Source organism: Galleria mellonella, unplaced genomic scaffold (genome assembly GCF_026898425.1).
Source record: "Galleria mellonella isolate WM207_F2 unplaced genomic scaffold, CSIRO_AGI_GalMel_v1 utg38, whole genome shotgun sequence".
NCBI classification, from domain to species: Eukaryota; Metazoa; Arthropoda; class Insecta; order Lepidoptera; family Pyralidae; genus Galleria; species Galleria mellonella.
This window is the reverse complement of record NW_026442090.1, coordinates 4,813,140-4,833,772: the sequence shown is the minus strand read 5'-3', so window position 1 is coordinate 4,833,772 and position 20,633 is coordinate 4,813,140. Positions and strand designations below refer to the sequence as shown.

General features: G+C 31.9%; 1 protein-coding gene across 2 annotated transcripts in view; it reads right to left on the bottom strand.

Annotated features, from left to right (window-relative positions):
• LOC113522506 (extracellular sulfatase SULF-1 homolog) overlaps positions 1–20,633 on the bottom strand; it is a 138,102-nt gene that overhangs the window by 16,995 nt on the left and 100,474 nt on the right. For both annotated transcript variants that reach the window (XM_052897940.1, XM_052897941.1), the window contains exons 4-5: positions 4,417–4,568; positions 3,560–3,729 (exon numbers count right to left, since the gene is read on the bottom strand). In XM_052897940.1, coding sequence (XP_052753900.1) covers positions 3,560–3,729; positions 4,417–4,568 — 322 coding nt within the window. The remainder of the gene's footprint in view (positions 1–3,559; positions 3,730–4,416; positions 4,569–20,633) is intronic.

The following is a 20,633-nucleotide window of genomic DNA, read 5'->3' as shown; positions in this document are numbered from 1 at the left end:
AAGCCTTTACGCGACGTCGCAGATTAACGACATTATGTCCGTATAAAACATGATGATAAATGTGGCTATTCATATTGAAAGAAAGCAATTACATTTGAAACTAATATTTTTAGGTCCCTATAGGCCTTTTACATAAGAATATTTTAAATTCGAAAAGGTAATCTCTATAATTTAAAGTCAGAGGAATTAAATGGAGATGATTCTCAATTTTATTCCATTTTTATGTACGTATTACCTACTTTTTTTTACATAAATTTACATATTTCGTGAAGGAATATAAAAAATGTATTAAGTTACTAGTTTTTTGCCCTTTACTTCGTATGCGCAAATTTTAGTAATAAAATCAATGAACTTACTACAGATGACTACAGTTTTTAAGTAACTTGTTAAAAACCCAACTGAAACCGCATCCAATTTGGTACAGGGGTTTTGCGTTACGTTAGTTTGTTCTATAGACAGACAAAATTTCTTTAAAACTTCACATATATATATTTTTAAGTATATCACTATGTATAGACATTGTCTAGTTACAATTTTATTATATTAGTAAAATAATATTTATCTATTGGATACATTTAAAACAATATCTAAATTCAGTTATCATTCTTAATAATTAATTTAGTTAGACGATGGTCGACCACAATCTGAGGATTCCAAGATCGAATCCCAGACTGGATCTCATAATATTCAAATTCACGTTTACATCATTTATAAGTGACTGTCATTTGTTTATCACTTCATGCCTTGGAGGGCACGTAGAGCTGTCAACGGAAAGGAGAAATGTGTAAAAAAAAAACCGCGCAAAACAGTAAGTACAATATAATTACGTAGCGCACGCAGTTGGATATTTAATAGGTATATTGACGTGCCCCTCCAGAATCCAGATGACAAAAATACCGATGGTTGACGACAAAAATATCAGTACCGTAATGCAATGGTCTCGTTGAGATTGCCCCAGCTACATTATTCTGCGCCTACATCATCCGCTGAATAAACAAGTGAGTATGATGCCCCCAAAATCGTAAGAGACCAGAATATAACGGACAAGTCTAAACATTCTTATGAAACATAAATCAGCCCAGCGCAGTCCCGAGTGGAGGTAAAATTATTCAGGGCGTCGGCCGTAAGTATACGTGAAATTTCGGAATTCTCGCGAAAAAAGGCGGGTACTTACCTACCTACCTGTGGACGAGAGACCACTTCTCTATTTCAAAGTTCCGTATACAAGTGTACTTATTTGTTATAAAATAAAGTACTTTATAATACAGTTCCATTTTGAGATGACTAATTGAGGATTCCAAGAGACGGTATATACCTACATCAGAACGCATTTTATATTTTATTAAAATCGTGTAATATCATAAATAAAATATATAAATGTCTCTGATTAAAAGTTAAAATAAATTGGATGAAATATACAGGTAAACCAAGTCTCACATTACAAGAGGATTATTTTATTCAAAGAACAACTCAAGCATTTAAAAGTGCGGATAAATTATTTAAAAACACATAAAAACTTATCATGTTCTTTATCAATTCTAAGATTTGAAACTAGACCGACTAGTATAATATTGTTATGTGTGCTCTCTTTCCATTTAAGAGTTTCCTCTTGTCGATGCAACTAATTCATGCATCTTCTTCCAGCCAGCTTTCCCAGGCCATATCCTTTATCTCCCTATACGACATGACACCTAGTGTTTCCTTTATCTGTCCCATGTAGTTAATCCTCGGTATGCGTCTTCCTCTTTTGCCCTCTATCTTTCCTTCTACTATACTCTTAAAAAAATTGTCATATCGTATAAGGTGGCCCAGCATTTTGCCTCTTTTATTATTTACATACATTAAAAATACTTTCGAGAAGCTTTAAATAATATGCGAGTAAATATAAGAGATCATCAGTCTCTTCTATTAAATTTGTACAAAATATAATTTGATTTAAAGATTTCACAACAAAGCCATAAACCCTTTAAAAACATATAAATTGTAACAAAACCCGAACAAATTCAGATTCACAACTGGATGTGTCTATGATTTTGTCTACATGACCAGGATAAAAAGTAGAAATATGTCTATGGTATGTTCTTCTCTATGCTAAATATTAAGTTGTAACGCAATTTGGAATGACAAGCTAACGGCCTTAAAATTGAAATATAACTGTGTCAACATAACTGATCAGCTGTGTATATATGCCAAATTACATAGTACCTCGTTGAGCCGTTAAAGGCCAAGAAGACTGTGCAAACAAACAAAGACAATAATGAAAATTTAAGAGAAGACTCAAAACTGTATATTTTACTCGAATGTCTTAGTCCACTCATATTTACAGTGGGTAAAAAGAATGGCACAAAATTTGTGTTATTCATCCTAATAGTTATATATAATATGTATACGTGTGTCGTGGCGGCCTTTAAATGAGGCAGCATTTTATAATAAAACCTTATTATCATGTATTTTAAGTTAGCTTTGTTGGTTGTCCTTAAATAAATAAATAAATAAATCATGTGATTTAAAATCATCATTTGTGCCACAAATAATGTTTATCATCATCTTCATCCTACCCTTAACTCAATTATTATTTAGAGTCGACAAATGGAAGAGAAAAACATTAATATGCTTTTCTCTTCCATTCGCAGTCACATCCGCAGTCACTCCAATTCTGGCTATACCATCTTCCACACACTCCATCTATATCTTTCTAGGTCTTCCTCTACCCTTATAACCAGTCAATGTTATAATGTATATTAAAATTAAATATCTCACAACTACAAGACAACAACATATTGATTGGTGAATGGTTTTCTTAACGTTACTCAAGGATCCCGAAAGCCTCGGTCAACTCCTTAAATATTTAAAGAGGAGCAAGATGGCCGCTGTGCTCGCGAAAACGCCGCAGCAATTAGTGTTTTTATGAAAAATATCAAAGGACGTTTGCTTTAAACTCTTCAATTTTAAGATTTTAAATGATTGTTACTTTAAAATTCCTGCTCCAAAGATTACATTAAACATTGTATTTCTAATTTTTGGCAATACAAATATGTATTAATTCATCATCATCATATCAGCCGTTCTCGGTCCACTGCCGGACTTAAACCTCCACTATAGAATGACACAAGGAAAGGTCCTAAGTCACCTGCATCCACTGACTCTCCAATGCGTTTGAAGTCGTCACTCCATTTAGTAGAGAATCATCCTACACTGTGTCCTTAAAATATTACTAACTACAACAAAATTATCCGAACCAGGACATGTTGTCAATAGATACTTACATGACAATCGGTTACAATTTATTGTCCTTACATCTTACCTTATTTGTAACAGATAATATTAACACATAAAATTTGTTACACAACTTAGTTTTTGTTACTATTTTGTGTATGCTGGAGAAAAATATCAAAAATATTTAATACCTAATTTATAAACTCGTGAGTTTAAGAAGTGGGTTCAGTGAAGATGTAAACACAAAAAGATGTCTACCGTTAATCTTTTAAAAATATTTTTTAAAAATATATTATAATTTTACACAACCTTCAAAATAAATAAATTATCTAAATATACTTACTGATGGGTGGTAACATTGAAAAATAGATGTGAAAATTGCGGTGCGGAATCTTCGGGACCGTGCGGTGCTGGGAACGACATGACGAGCAGCACCGGTTTACGAGTGAACCGCCTCTTGGACGCGCGCAGAAAAGCTATTGAATCATTCGCTATCAGATCTGGATAGTAATCCTATAAGAAAATAAAATCCAATTAATAACTTGGTACCTTTATTAACATTTCACGTAAGCATTTTACAATGTACTCTATCAAGAGTACCTACCTTATTAAGAGTTAAATCTACACTTATTTTGTACCATATTTTTTTACTCAATAAAGTTATTTAAATAAAAAATAAAATAAATATTACTAGTCTCATTCTCGATACGTTATTTGTCAACAATAAAAAATATATAATAAACATAATACTACGTCTATTATTTATGATCCGATTTCAATGTCAAAACTTGGAAGACTTAATACAAAAATATTCTGTACTTTTTTTAACTTTTCTTGTACATTGTGTTGGCTAGGTAGTTTTGGTATAAAAGTTGGAATTGAGCATCAGCAGTGATGATCATGTGATCTCCATGGTGCTGTTCACATCTATGTCATTTTACCACTTTCCATCACATGAACAGAGGGCATGAGATGAGATGAGGTACAGAGGCATAACAAAAATGACAATACATGAAGGCCATCATGGGCGATACAGGATATTCTGTTATGTCCATATTCTATGTACTATAGATTTCTATAAGCGATGGTTATCGCTTTCCATCAGGGTAGGTCCTCAGCTTATTTGCGTTCTAAGTTGAATTAAAAAAAAGATATGCCGTCATCTAATTTGCAATTCTAAGTTGTATAAAAAAGACTTACCCTGTGATAATCATCGCCGTGTTTGATCCTTTTCCCATTCATATTGACACTGTAATTGTAGTACTTGGAGTTCATGATGAGGCCGCCCCACTCGCGCCAGCCCGGCGGGATATATGATCCGTTGTACTTGTTCAGGTATTTTCCGAAGTAACCTGCGGGCAACACAGGGAGTTAATTACTGAGAAACATCTTAGTATACTTGTGATGGAACATTAAAAAATATCTGAAACTTCGGGACAATTATATTAAATTTAAATATCATACGAGTATTAAAATCTTCCTGAGTTTTTATAATTATTGTTTCACAAAAAGCGACTTTCAATGTGACCATTTTATTATATACTATAATATACGGGAATAAACTATATCAATTCTTTACAAAAATAATTTGTGAAAATCTGTTTAGAAGTAGCAATTTTAAAAAATACTAGCAAATTTTTTCTGTCTTAAAATTAGTTTTATTGACTTTGGCTAAATTTCGATTTAAAGTTCCTACTAAAAAATTTTGTCGAAAGAGTATCTTCAGAAGATGGAGTTTTATTATCAATTAAGAATATTTATAACATAAGGCAATCAGTTTGAAACTAACATGTTTCTGTATTTGTTTTCATATTTGCAGTATCTGTGACGATTATGTCAGAGTTATTTTTTTTTCTAATAATAATAATGTTTTTTATTCAACTAAACTAAATTACGAGCATTTTTGAATAGTCATTTTTTATTATTCTATCTGGTATTAATTAATCAATATTTGACACAATCGCCACAGACTATAGCTATAAGTAAGTACGCTTTTTATCAGTACTAAGAGATTTTATACTATTATTAATGAATATTATATATATATATATATATATATATATATATATATATATATATATATATATATATATATATATATATATATATATATAGAATCTGAGACTATATATATATATACGTAAAAGTTTTATTTAAAATTTCTCTCACTTTGTACTGTGAAAAATCTTATATAAAAGGATAAATTTAGTTCAAGATTTTAGTAATATCAATAGGTATATCTTAGTGGGACACATTTATTAAATTAAGTTAGGGTAGCTCCTATGGTAGGTAGTATGGAGAAAGTTTGCTTTCAAATCATCCTCATACCAAAGATTATCGGGCACCATAAATTGAATGTGGGTAAATCAGAACAAAACGGTAGGTAAACTCAGCGAACCCTTATCCAACTTAATCACTAGAGCGAAGCGATTGACTCGAAAAAGGTTTATGTAATTTACATTTGTGAAATACATTTTTTTTACTTCGAATATCCACTTTAATTTGAAATATTTGTATTCTTATTTTAATTATTTATGAACCATAATTCCTTTTTTTGTTGAAGTAACACAACTATGTTTAATTAAATAAATTATTACGACGTTCTTATGTAAAAAAAAATTTTTAAAGAATCACATACAGACTGTATCAAAAATAAAAAAAATATTATAATAAAACAACGAATGATTAATAAATAAATAATAAATCATATTTTTTTATTATGAGCTACAAAATATTAGATACAACTAAAAGAACTAAGGTACATTGACAAATGTTTATCGAATAACACCGTAATGAACTGGAGAATAAAACTCATCATAAGCTCCCGTTATAATTAAAGTGACATCGTGATATTCAAATTAAGATCTTTTAAAATTGGAATCATTATTCAAAAAAAGCTTTGAGCAGAGTTGAATAGAAGTGCCACCAAGCAAGAAATTATTGTTCGCCAGTAGACAATAGTTCTCGAATTTTAATTTCGGTGTCATTTATGCAAATACAGGGAGGATTTTAATTTTCGCGCCAGGCGTGCCGTTTCGTCGAGCTGTCTCCGCCGTCACAGCTTAAATGAAGTGGGTAAAGAAACGATGATTTCTTCAGACTGAAGCATTATACTGCTATTCATTAAAAAATCACAACAATATTAGATAATTCAAATAATATATGAATTTAATTTGATATCGCGACTCCATTCATGACAACTTACTTGACAATTTTCGTACCAAAGCTTTTTCTCAAAAATCTAGGTACGCCATTTTACCTAACACCAAATTATAATTGCAAAATAAAATATATACTTTAGTAAGACGTTTGCAAAAGTTAATAACGTAAAATTTTACGATAAAGTTTACTCGTAAATTTAAGAGTAGTTGCTTTATATCTTCAAATATTTCTATTTCATTCAAAAGCATTTTAACTTGACGGTTAAATGATGTTACATTTTAATTATTTTTTTATAGCTGCCCAAAATATATGAATACATATGAACATAAATTATATTAGTAAGTATAGTAAATTATAATTAGATGATTTTATCGACGTCTGACTGACACCGATAACAATGACATGATTGATGTTCAATTAAATGCATATTACGAGAAGTCATTTTGTAATTCCTTAATTAGAATAGACAGTACTGGGAAAGTTACATTGCGATCGTGTACTTTGTATCTTATTTATATTGATTTTAATTATTTTTTTACTATTGTGAACAATACTAAGGTGGCAAACAAGCATATGGCTCCCTGATCGTAAGCGATTACCGTAGCCTATGAATACCATTGCTTTGGGTGTGAGTTGCCGGCCTTAAAGAAACCTCTTCATTCCTTTTTTGAAGAGTATTATTAGAGTTTATTATTATTAGATTATAATTTATTGATACGAGACAGCCATGTGCCTTTAAATGCTGTCCTTCCTGAACTTCTTAGACTTTCAATGCCAGTTTTACAATATCTATTATGGTCTTTGTTTCGTCTATACTAGCGAAGTTTCTAGCTTCATGGCCATCATTAATTTGTTAAGAGTGTACTCGTTCCAAAATTTGTTTAGCCTAGTAACTTTAGCATCTATATTTCGATTACACGCATTGACTGTCAGCCCTTTTTCCACCAACATTCCGATGCGTAGAGCATTGTTAATCTCACAGCAGTATTACATTTCTGGTAGTTCGAGGCACGAGTATCAATATACATGACATGCATCATGAAATCATAAGACCCATTTAAATTAAAACATTCTCTTTTAAAGCCAATGATTGTTTTTTTTTTAATGAATAATAATGAAATATTTGCCTTGTTGTCCTGGCATAAAATAGGTCACCCTTTTCTTTCCCGTAGGTATCGTAAGAATTAACTAAGGAAAGGCGAAGGATGGGCAGCAGCGTTCCTCTTAAACATCTTCAAAGCCTAACTGCGGTTGCCAACCCTGCTGCCAAGTGGCAGCTACTGGCAAAACCCCCCAAGAGGGAGGCTTATGTTCAGCAGTGAACTGTTATGATGGATGAAAGGCTGATATGATGATGATGAATTGAATAGTAACCCTTCCTGCGCTATATAACTAACAATCCCTTCCCCCCCCCCCCTTTATTATCTAAATATATAATGGATATTTTTATTCCGACTATCATTATTACTGCAATGCAAGGAATTACTTACTTTCTGTAACTACTATAATAAAAACAATTATGAAATATCTGGATAAGTGAGTACATACAAGAACAAAATAATATTTTTCTTTATCTACGAATACTAAGTAACTTTTCTCTTTAACTATCATAACTGTTTGCTGCCTAGATATTATCTTTCTTGGACTTAATATGAAACACTTTGTTGGGATAAGGAGAATCGTGTTGAAAATCTTCTTTTTGCTTAATTATTATGCAGATTACAAAGTAGTCTGCGTAATAAAGTAATAACATTTTTTAATATTAAATTATTCATTTGTTTTATACCATAACATCTTTTGCCCGCAACTTCATTCGCGTGTGGTATTATTTCTCAAAGTCATCACGTTTTTGCCTCAGTCATATAAATTATAGTTGTTGCCCGCGACTGTGTCCGTATGGTGGTTGATTAATACAACCCCTTGACATTCTTAAAACAGTATTTCCAAAAATGATAATATACTTTATTTCTTAGCAAAACACTAAATTTATAACTTGGCCTTCGTAATTTAAAATTAACAAAATTACATACAAATTTTCATCCTTAGAGGTATAATTTCGAGAAAATGCTAAAAAACAATTTGATTTTAATCAAAAGTCTTAAAACAAACTTCCACAGTTCTAACTATAAAATAACAAAGTTCCTATATAAATTTTCATACCCCATTTCATCCATATAATAAATAGTAAATAGTAGCGATAAAAATACTAAAAACTGTTTTATTTATTTATATTCAAAAGTCTAAAACTAAAGTTTCGTACTTCATTATTCAAGTATAATAGAAATCATCCTTTCAGGGGTGAATTCTTCAAAAGCCAATAAACATATTATTGTAATTTTTGCTTTTAACTAGGAGCCTAAAACTTCTAAACTGACAAAATTCCATACGAACTTTCAATCGCCATTTTCCCTCTTAGCGGTTGAATTTTCAAAATTCCTTTTTATTTAACTACACTATAGAACCTATCTGCATAATTTCAAGATTCTTTATTCAGCAGTTTTGGCTGTGTGTTGATATATGGATCTCAGTCAGTCAGTCTATCAGCATCTTGTTTCATATACATAGATAATACAAATCATCTACAATTAAGAAATCCTAATTATCATCATATCAAACGTTAACTAGCCACTGATGAACATAGGCCTCCCACATAAGCGGGGTGGGGCTTGTCAGCTGCCATACCTGGCAGGCGGGTTGGCAACCGCAGTTCAGATCAAATGTATAGAAGTAATATTTATTGATAAGAATTCAATATTTTTTTACTTTCAATAATAATAAAATTGCCAAATATGAAAATAAACATTTTTCATTTAAAAAACCAATTTATTAAAAAAACGTCTATAATTGAACGAGCTTATTACATAAAATATGTTTAAAAATAAACCAGTTAAATTTAATACCTTTAGTGGGTTGTATTGCTACCATAATAAAGAATTTCCTGCACGGTGTACTTCTTTCTTAACGTACTAAGTAATTGACTATGTTTATAGGCACGTGTTATCTCTGAATGACTGTCAAGCAACTGTTATCTGCTTAAGGTGAACTGCAGTGAATCCACAATATGGACGCAAACCATTAAAGATAACATGAGTACTTACGCGTAGTAAGCTAAATGATTTTTAAGCAAATTCTGAATCTTAACACGAAAACTTTTTTAACATTAACTGAAATAGCTTATAAAAAAACTGCATGTTTATGCAGTATTTAGTTTATGTTTTCAATCGACTTAAAAAAAGAAGGTTCTCAATTTGATTGTATATTTTTGTTTCTTACCTCATAATTCCGTCAATTATAAATCGATTAAAAACTCTTTTTTTATCTAAAAGAATATACTTACAGATTGGTCCCATAAAATTTTTATTAAAATTGATTCAGTAGTTTAGTTTCTAAATCACAGTAATAAATAACAGTAAATAGTTAATAAATAACAGTAAAATAAAAACAGTAGTTTTTATATTTATTATTATTATTTCAGCCGTTCACTGTCCACTGCTCAACATAAGCCTTCCCCATAAGGGGAGTATCGCCAGTAGTTACCACGCTAGCAGGCGGATTGGCAACAGCTTGTTTGTTTTAATATGTTAATGTCCAAATATGTAAATCAACATTTTACGGAATTTTAGCTTACTGGAAGTCTCTAAAGAATACATTTTAATAAAAAAAAAAATACAAATACCACATATAAATTATATTTTCATATTGTCAATACGTAAAACTTTAAGAATTTGTTTGAAAAATAAAGAAATAAAACAGCCAACAACGAGGCTCCTAGATAGAAATTAGGATTCAATCACAATATTATGTATATTATTTTTATTATCTAAATATTATATTAAACCAAATTAACAGAAAAATTTATTATATCTCAAACAAGGATATGATAGTTAGGTATTTATTTTCTATTACTTTAATAACTATGGGCAGAAGAAATTTTATAAGTTCTTAATTTGTTTTCAATCCATTTTATAAATAATAATTTAAATAAATAATTATGGGACTTATGAGTAGTAAGTGTAAGCTGTAGGTACCCACAAGAAATATTTTTCTTAATATAATCATGGAAAGGGAATTTCCATTATCATATCCATCATCATGTTCACTGTTGAACACGGGCCTACCCCATAAGGGAGGAGGGGGGGGGGTTGCCAGTAGTTATCACGCTTGGCAGACGGATTGGCACGCGCAGTAAGGCTTTGGTGATGTTTTAATATGAACGCTGCTGCCCATCCCGTTTCCTTATTCACCAATGCCGAGACTATATGGCAAGAAGGGAATATTAGAGTATTACTACTCCTATACCAGAATTATTAATAAGACAAAAGTGACTGGTACTGTAACGATACAGCATTAATTATCGCCACTTTTAGATTAATTGAGAAGTCTGCAAAGTTCCAGTGGACTCGTAATGCAATTTCAATTCAATGTTAAGGGAGTAAAGCCTGAAATAGTTTATATTGAAAACGTTATTATAAACTCGTGTCATTGGAAGCTGTCTCCCCTTGTCATTTCATTGTAAATTGTCCGCAACACAAACTTAAAGTTAAGCGTGTTAGTCAACGTCACTCATTAACTACTTCACTTCGTGTCAATATTTAGCCCATTTCATCATTGTTTGTTACCTTTGTCACGTTAGATGTTTATGAACCACAAACAATCTACATAATTCTTACTATGTAGCTTTTATTCGAGTTGGAGTAAGTATCATCATCATCATATCACAATGCACAAGCCCACCCCACCTGATGGAAAGTGGTAACCGTCGCCTATAAACATGAGCAGTACCGTGGACATAACAGAGTATACTGTTTCGCCCATGATACCCCCCATGCGTTGCCATTCCTGAGGACTCAGGTGTTATTTCTATGTACCCTGTAAATTCACGCCATATCCCACCCTTCAAACCGAAACACAGCCATGCAAACACAACAGCTTCACGGTAGAAACACGAATGGGACAGGGGTACCCAAGCAATCGACTTTTGTACAAAGTCTCCCTCTGGTTTTGCCAGTAGTTGCCGTGTTTGGCAGGTAGATTGGCAACAACAGTTAAGCTTTGGAAATGTTTTAAGAGAGTCGCTACTGTCCATCCCTCGACCTCCCTTAGTCGCATCTTACGATCTATCTGTGTCGGGACCATACGGAAAAAATTAAATAATAGAGATGAGATATATATACATGCCATACATTTAAAACTGTAATAATTGATAAATATTTGTATTAAAAGGACTAGTTCTTCAATTAAAGAGTAGGTAGGTATGCTACATGTCCTAGAATATTGTATCATTATAATAACATATTAATTAAGAATTAACTACTACCCGTTCATTGAAATAGAGGTACGTGTATATCATAATCAAATTAAATACATCAAATCAGAAGCGAAGTGTCACCATTTAATATGGTTTCTTAATTAAATCACCTTATAAATTCTTATCCAAGCGATATGAACGATATATTCAAATCATATATGAAGAAAAGAACTTGTAATTTTGAAAAACGTTCGTATTTAAAGCATCTGCAATATGAAAATGACAGATATTTTCATTTTTCATTTTAAATAACTAACGCAATAAAATGAGATTGAATCGTATGCTTATTTACCATTCTAAATTGCATAAAAGTAATATATAACGCTTAAATATTACGACTGTCCCTAAATACCTTTTTACTACTAATATCTACGTATTCCATTGGTTTCCATTGTGCGACCTGAGCTTCGTGACCTGTGACCTCGTCGCCCTACGTCACGGCACAACTGTGTTTGACTGCGGAATTTCATTTTGTCAACAGCACGGCGACCTTAATCTCTGGTGACGTTGACAACCGTCCACCAGCCTCCCACTATTTGCGTAATTACCTTACGGCAAACATTTGCAAACAACGAACGGGTGAGCTTAATGGAGTTAATTCGCTAAAATATTCAACCAACATTTGCAATAACGTTTGGTGTGTTTAATTTCACAGAATGTACGTTGTCATATACACTAGTGATTAATTTGAAATATGCACTAATAATTTGTTACAAAAATAATACAGGTATAATATGAAGCATTGGGAGAAGAAATAATTAGTAACGCAGACTAGCGGTAACATACAATAGCAGATCGTTTTTGTATGATTAATTAATTCTTGATAAATTCTTCACAGATTGGCCAATTGACTTCCTTATCTGTCATTCCTTACAGATATCCTGTCTCTGTCTACCCTGTCTATGAGTAATGTTTTATATTTTTTTAATGAATTATATGGACACCTTTCCATTATAATTCATTAAAAATATACAGCATTGCTCATTCATGTACCTATTTACAAATAATCATAATAATAATTTCCACTCAGTGCTGAATAATTACGCTATGAATTGCAAATGTTAGCTGCTCCAATCTTGAGTCATTGAGGACAGGACGTTTCCTTATTACCTATTTATGAATTTAGATATGAGAGCTCTTCCTCTACAGCGAGAAGAGTCTGGAGAATCGTATTCTTAAAATAAACGCGACATCATGTTTTACACTCGTCACTGCAAAGTTTGCGATTTATTACACTAGCTGTAACAGATAGTTTCGCCTCTGTACAATTAGAATAAAAAGTATTTATGTTAATAAATAATATAAATGTTAATAAAATCTGCTCAGAGAAAGTTATAAGTATCTATGAGATTGTATTTTAAACATTCACTCGACCTCTAAGAAAAATATATTCCTATAGCATACTAAAATGTACTATTTTTTATCTGTGGATATATTAAAATGTAAGAAATCAATCTCTACTAGCGATACTCCTTCATGATTATAATAAATAAGCCAGCCCTCGCATCGTTAAACCATATTGTAGAAAGCACAATATATTGGCTAGCCGTGATTTTACTCTAACATAATGCAAATAAAACGATGCATCGTAGCGTTAGTTGTATCGAAAACACAGCATTTGATGAACAGTCCTGATTTTGTCACGACTCAAGTTCAAATAAATCAACCATCCAATCACTCATATTGATCGCTCAACATCTAGTAAGTAGCCGTAATTTTGCCACGACTGAAGTTTGAATAAGCCACCCATGGTAGCCTTCCATCATACTGTAAAAGGCTCAACATATCATAGGCAACTGTGATTTTGTCACGACTCAAGTTAGAATAAATTAACCATCATAACATTCAACTATATTGTAGAAAGTTCAACATCTCATCATACATGACTGTGATTTTCTAAGACTCAAGTTTGAATAAACCAGACATCGTAATTTTCAACTTTTTTTATGGAAAGCTTAACATCTCAAAAGCAACCAAAATTTTTCCATAACTCAAGTTCGAATAAGCCATCCATAAGTTGCGTTCAACCATATTGTAGAATACCCAACAAATCGTACACCGTGATTTTGCTATGTTTAAAGTTTGAATTTAGATACTTGACTATTTTAAAATAGGTTGCAATCGGCGACAGTGAATACTAATGCACATTATTTACAGTGGCTATTCATTAAAGCTGACAGTCTTACTGGGCGGAGTGTGTGTTATCTACATAGCTCAGTTTCGGAGGCATTACCAACAAAGCCGCCGGCGATACCAAGCACGCGATCACTCTATTTTTAGACGCAATATATTGTTCCTGCAAATTCCGAGGCAGTTAATGAAAGAATATTATAGTTTTGTTTAACAACTAACTCTTCAATATAATACGCTCCGTGCCTGATACTGTTTACCTACATCGTATCGTAATAAACGCATATTTGCAAACCCGTCCAGCGGGGATACGAATGTTGTCAAAGGACGCTTTTTTTAAAATATAACTTATTAAACCAAGATCTACCATTTTAGCTGTATTAAAAAATATATAAATGCTACCAGTTAAGACTATGGCAAAAGCTTCATACATGACATTTGATCAAGTCCGATGAGAAAGACAAAAAAATTTTAGCTTGTACGGAAGGTTCATGCGAAAAGTAATAAATAAGTGTTCACTTATATATTAATGCTTTTTGACTCATTAATTAAATTAAGATCTTAGCGATTACCATCACGCAAAGCGCTACCATAATAGTGTTTGTATTAATAAAGTATTTATAGAATTAGAATCACTTTTAAAGACACGTCTAAAAATCTTGTGAACTATTTTCTTTAGGTGTATTATAGAGCTCACGAACAGGTGATTTCTATAGTGGCTAACATAACCCAGTTTGTTGATGAATGTGCATAGAACAGCGTGCACTTTGAAACTCCATGTAATTATAAGGATAGGCTTTCGGTTAATCAGTTCTTCAGATTTCAATTTATAGATAGATAGATAGTATTATATAATATAGTATTTATTCAGACAGTTATTTACCTACCAATTTATTTAAATACTATACAATGAGGAATAATATACACAAAACAGAATTTCTTTAACTCCTAGTCTCATAAGGCCAGTGACACAGTTTCATATTGTCGTCAGAGACAGCACGGTAACGATCCCCTACCGCCGGAGCCGGAGGGCATGACACCAATATAGCTTACCCGCATGTCTCTAACATTTTAAAGGTATATACGAAAGATAGACCAAGAGATATATCTCGCTAGCAAAATTGTATCCGCTCAAGTGCTAAGCACCACATTACAGAAGATCAAAACGAAATAACGCTATTTTGTAATGCTGTATTCTTATAAATATACTTATATACATTCTAATCACACATATTTTTAAGCGACTTAAAAAAAAAAAGATGTCAATTAGTCTATACTTTTCTAATTGTATTAGCACGCGATATCTTTTAAATTTCTGAATTTATTTGATACTCATAATTCCTTTGCAATTTATACCATCCTATATTACTAAAAGAGGAAGAGGAAGACCGAGGATTAACTACATGGGACAGATAAAGGAAACACTAGGCGTCATGTCGTATACGGAGATAAAGGATATGGCCTGGGATAGAGCTGGCTGGAGGAAGATGCATGAATTAGTTGCACCGACAAGAGGAAACTTTTAAATGAAAATAAATATTACTGTATTAGGCTTAGAATTTCAGATTACACAAAATGAAAGAAAATATTTAGTATAAAATAACAGTATAAATGATAACTACAAAATCAAATATTACGAGAGTGGTTAACAAAGTTTGCATAAATAAATGTTTAATATTGAAATGAATAAGTAAATCTTATAACTAATATAATTTTACCACGTCATTAATTAAATACCAGTCAATATCGGCGAATAACTGTAGTTAAGGTTAATTTGTTTTGTAATAACGCACATTAATCATTTCGGCACGGTGTTCGAGGCAGTCGATTATGTTATTTATAGACTTTGCTTGATAATAGATTTTAAATAAGATAATTATATCGATTAACTATACTGCTGGAGGGGTCCCCTGACTGCTGATATAGATCTGAAACGACGATTAAAATTTTAACCTTTTACGATATCTCGACAGATATGCACACACTTTTACTAATTCTAAGTATTGCTTAGTGATAAGGCCGCCTTTTGTATCACTTCTCATTAATATTTACTATGTTTGTTATTTCTCTCTTTACTTGGTGCAATAAAGTGTAAAATAATAATAATAATATTTACGATTTTATTAATATTATTGCTTAAGATTAACTTCGTTAATTATCCCCGTATTTCTGTTTTTTTTTTTTTTGTGTTGATGTTATAACGACAAACAAACTGACAACCCACTTCATGGAAGCTGATGACGTCGCCTATATACATGAATATTATCAATGACATAACAGACATTGTGCCACCCATGATACCTTCCATGCGTTGTCACTCCTGAAGACTAAGGTGTTATACCTCTATACCCTATAATTTTATAGCTATAGCCCACCCTTCAAACCGAAACACAGCCGTGCAAATTTCTTCACGGAAGAAACATAAATGGGACAAAGGTATCCAAGTAGAGGATTTTATACAAACTTTTCCTGTACTAAAAAGTTTAATTTGGTTTACAACTTAACTAAAAATCACTAGTAGACCTATACTTACACTGTATCTGTACTAGAACCTTTCTTCTGCATTGGTCGTAGGTTTCTTAAATCCTGCCTATAACGGTATCGGTGTATTAAAATTGTTGCATTTAATTATAAGTATGTAATTATTGTTTTCACTAAGTAGTTAGCACCAAGTTACCACACTGTGCTTGAAGCGGTCAGTGGCGGTCCATTAATAAAGTACTTATGAATGACGCCAACGCACTGTTCACTCGAGGCGAGGAGGCGAGGCAGATATCATCACCATTTCAACTACTCATCATCCACTGCTAAATTTAGACCTCGCCCAATCTACTATAATACAGTCTTGAGCTTTTATTCACAACTTTTTGCAAAATATTTTAGAACATCATTCTATTCAGTGCTAGATATTCTTATACTCAGAACTTGTTTTTTCCACTGATTGTCAGCTTTTTAAACCCTATCAATCTATCTGTATCGCGGTATTATTATTGTTGTAATAATTATGATTATGGAATTATTATAATTACTACGATATTTTGTTCTCATTTAGTTAGCACCAAGTTACCACACTGTGCTTGAAGCGGTCAACGACGGTCCATTGACAAAGTGCTTATGAATGACGCCAACGCACGGTCCACTCGAGGCGAGGAGGCGAGGCAGCGAGGCGCCGCTTCACCCACGGTTGGAACGAGGCGCGGAGCGGAAGTCGCGTCCGATTTGCTCGTTTGTTATGCTACTGAAGGCGGATTACAAGATGCCGTATGGTATAAGTTAAGAGCGACAAGTAAAATATTTGAAATAAATTAAGTGATTCCAAACAAACAACTCGTACAACTATCAGTGGTTCTAATAAATCATTAACCTAGTTATATTCATCGTCTAGTCAGATTATAAATACTAATTTATAAATTACAATTATTAATTATAATAAAAAAAAACTCTGACACAATGATCTGACTTTCAACCAACATAGATAAAACTATCTTGACTAAACTAATCGATTCATCCATTTAGATGTTACTTGACCATATAAATAGATATATGTACAGAAAAAGATTTTAAATTGTAATTCTCAACATCCTTCTGTAGTGTAGTTTCTTAGTTGTTGAAACTATGATACAACGATTTTCTAGTATTGTAATACAATTTATGCAAATTTATGTACGTTCACATGATGAAGTCAATTCGTCACATGTTAAAAAAGTCCCTCTGTCTCTTATGACTTTTACCACGCATAGTGTAAGTTGCAAGTGATTGCGTGACCTGCGTGGGCGCAACTCGCAACACCGTCGTGTTGTAAATCTTTACATTATTTATAGATGATAGCTTTGACACCGCCGACTATTTAAATTAATACTACATTGGAAGCTATAAATCCTATTTTGGACAATAAAATATATTTGTTTTGACATCCTACAAGATACGTTAATGGCAATGATTTTTTTTTTGTTTCATTTGTGTGCTTGATACTTTATCGTCATTGAACATTGCACTCTTGCTACATACCCACTTTTATTTCATTTCTGTAGAAGATATACCTTTTTAATTTATCTTTATAATTTTTATTAGGTAAGATTGAATCGAAATGCATTTATATTTTAATAGCATTAGGTTTATCTTACTATTATTATATGTATAATCCGAATATATCCGAGTATACTAATTTAATTTTTAGTTAAATAAAATAAAAATATTACTAAATTTTGCATTATTTGGTATTTTTAATTTATATTTTAGAGACTTGAGTGATAAAGCAAATTTTATAAGTTTAGGATTAGATAATACTGCAATTACATGGCATTAATTAGTCCTAAACAAAATTTTTATTATCATCATTATTGTAGATAGACGACTCAAGTACACCTAGCTTAGTATATAAAATAACTACCTATAATGTAATGTAATAAATACCATGCTATAACACCCAATCGAAATTTAGTTTATGTCTAAGTTCAAGACTCTTCTGCACCTACTAAGGTCCAAGAACTTACATGCGTCATACATATGGTATATGAGATTATTTGAACTTATATCTCTGGTCGACATTTGGTTATTTTAGTGTTATTTATTTTTTACTGACCACTATACAAAAATGTTTGGTTTAAAAGACAGTCTTAATGCTATATAGTATTCTTTTTCAATCAACCTTTGGAAAAACAGAAATGTGATTATTATAAAGGTATCTATCACACATTGATATTCCACTATTATAACAATTGGAGATTATTATTTTTTTACGTGATATTAATACCAGTACTTTCGACTTTTCTCACAGACCTATCTATACTCCGAACGACTATTCCATTATCTATGGAAATAACCTCCAACTAAAACAATATTTCATATAATGATATTCCTAATGTTTATTAAATTTTGTATATTCTGTAGATTAATAAATAATTAATGAGTTCACATTCCTCGAATCTTATAATAAGCATATTAATCACGTATTATATATCTAAATAGATATAAATAGTTCATACAGCGACTCTAGTAAGAGAAATAGATACATTACCTATGATATTACGCAGTATCTCCATAAGATAACCATCTAAACTGAAGTATCAAAAATAATTCGTACAAATCTTACACAGTAAAAACATAATATTTACTTATTCGTAGTTTTTAAACTTTTAAACACTACAGACCGAGTTTGCCGACTACTGATTCACCTAGAATAATAAACTGCAAATTCTCTTGAAACATTTCAAAATAAGAATCAATGTGGCGTATGGACGATCGAGAAGTTATCACGGATTCAAGGACTGCCTCTCATTGACAGCTCAATTAGGAATACAATAGACACCGAAGCGACGACGGAAGAATGATGGTAAAAAGTGGAACAGAAAGTGTGCAGACTTGATGTGGGCGCTGTTCTTTTATTTATTTTATTAATTAGCTATAGATATTTTTATAAAAGGCTAATTTGAATTATACAATATTCTTAGAAGTTTTCGTGATAAATGTGCTCAAAAACATTTTTAAATACAAGCTTTTATAATGTTGTCTGCCATCTTTGAACAGTGACCATATTAATTTTACTTTACAAGCTTTTACATTTAATACGCATTTTAAGGTAGTGGAAAAAAAAAAACACGAACAGCCGTAGTAGTGGCGGCCATTTTGAAAATATTACAATATTGAATACCAGAACTAAAGAGACGTGCAAAATTTTAGCTCGATCGGATGTCAAGAAGTGGTCCTATTTTATCTTGCAATTGGTCTAAACAAACAAACTAATCAACTAACATACGTCATTTTAACATCAATTTAATAAAAGAATGTAATAAAAATAGAGAAAGGGAAAACATACATTTAATCCGGTGAGGGAAATATTGGCATATTTAAGATTATTTTTCAGACAGAGCCTGGTCCCTTAAAAAAGGAGCCTATATATATATAAGACATTACCTATAAATATACTCTTAAACATTTCTTTGCCCATTACTTAAAAGCTCTGCTCCTGACCCTGGGTTGGATACGAGACAATTCTGGTATTGGCACAGCCCACTTGGCCCTCCTTAAGAGAATATATAGTAAATTTTCCTGAATCCGAACCATTCCCGAAACTATTCTTTCTTATGTCAACAAGGAAAACCCAACAAGAAATTATTAATACAAATAATTTATATTATTGTTTCATTCAAAAGATATATAATTTCTATTCAACAGAATATATAAAATGACTCAGAATAAACTGGCTAGGTAGGTTTTCTTTCAGTCATCTAGATATTTCTAGGTATTATTCGTACAATACAAGCTTAATTTTTGTGTGCTATTCTGTTATTTTAAATACAGCATACATTTTTATTTTATTTCAGACTTCATTCATTTTAGGTAATAATTTATATTCATTACTGAGATACCAAGTATCATCCCATATTTTATTTCTTAAATATTCAGTGTTTAAATTTCTTTTTTTTCTGTCTTTTTTTTATGCAACTTAGTGGTAACCGTCGCCTATAGACATGAGCAGTACCATGGATATAACAGAGTATACTGTTTCGCCCATGATACCCCCCATGCGTTGCCATTCCTGAGGACTCAGGTGTTATTCCTCTGCACCCAGTAAATTCACGCCATATCTCACCTTTCAAACCGAAACACAGCCATGCAAACAACGCTTTACGGTTGAAACACGAATAGGACAGAGGTACCCAAGCAATCGACTTTTGTACAAAGTCTCCCTCTGGTAACCTGTAACATACACGGAACATACATACATACAATTTTCAATATAAATTATGTATCTAATCAGATTAATTTTTGACATTACCTGTCAGCTTGTCAATAAGTCGTGACGGGTTCAGCTCTA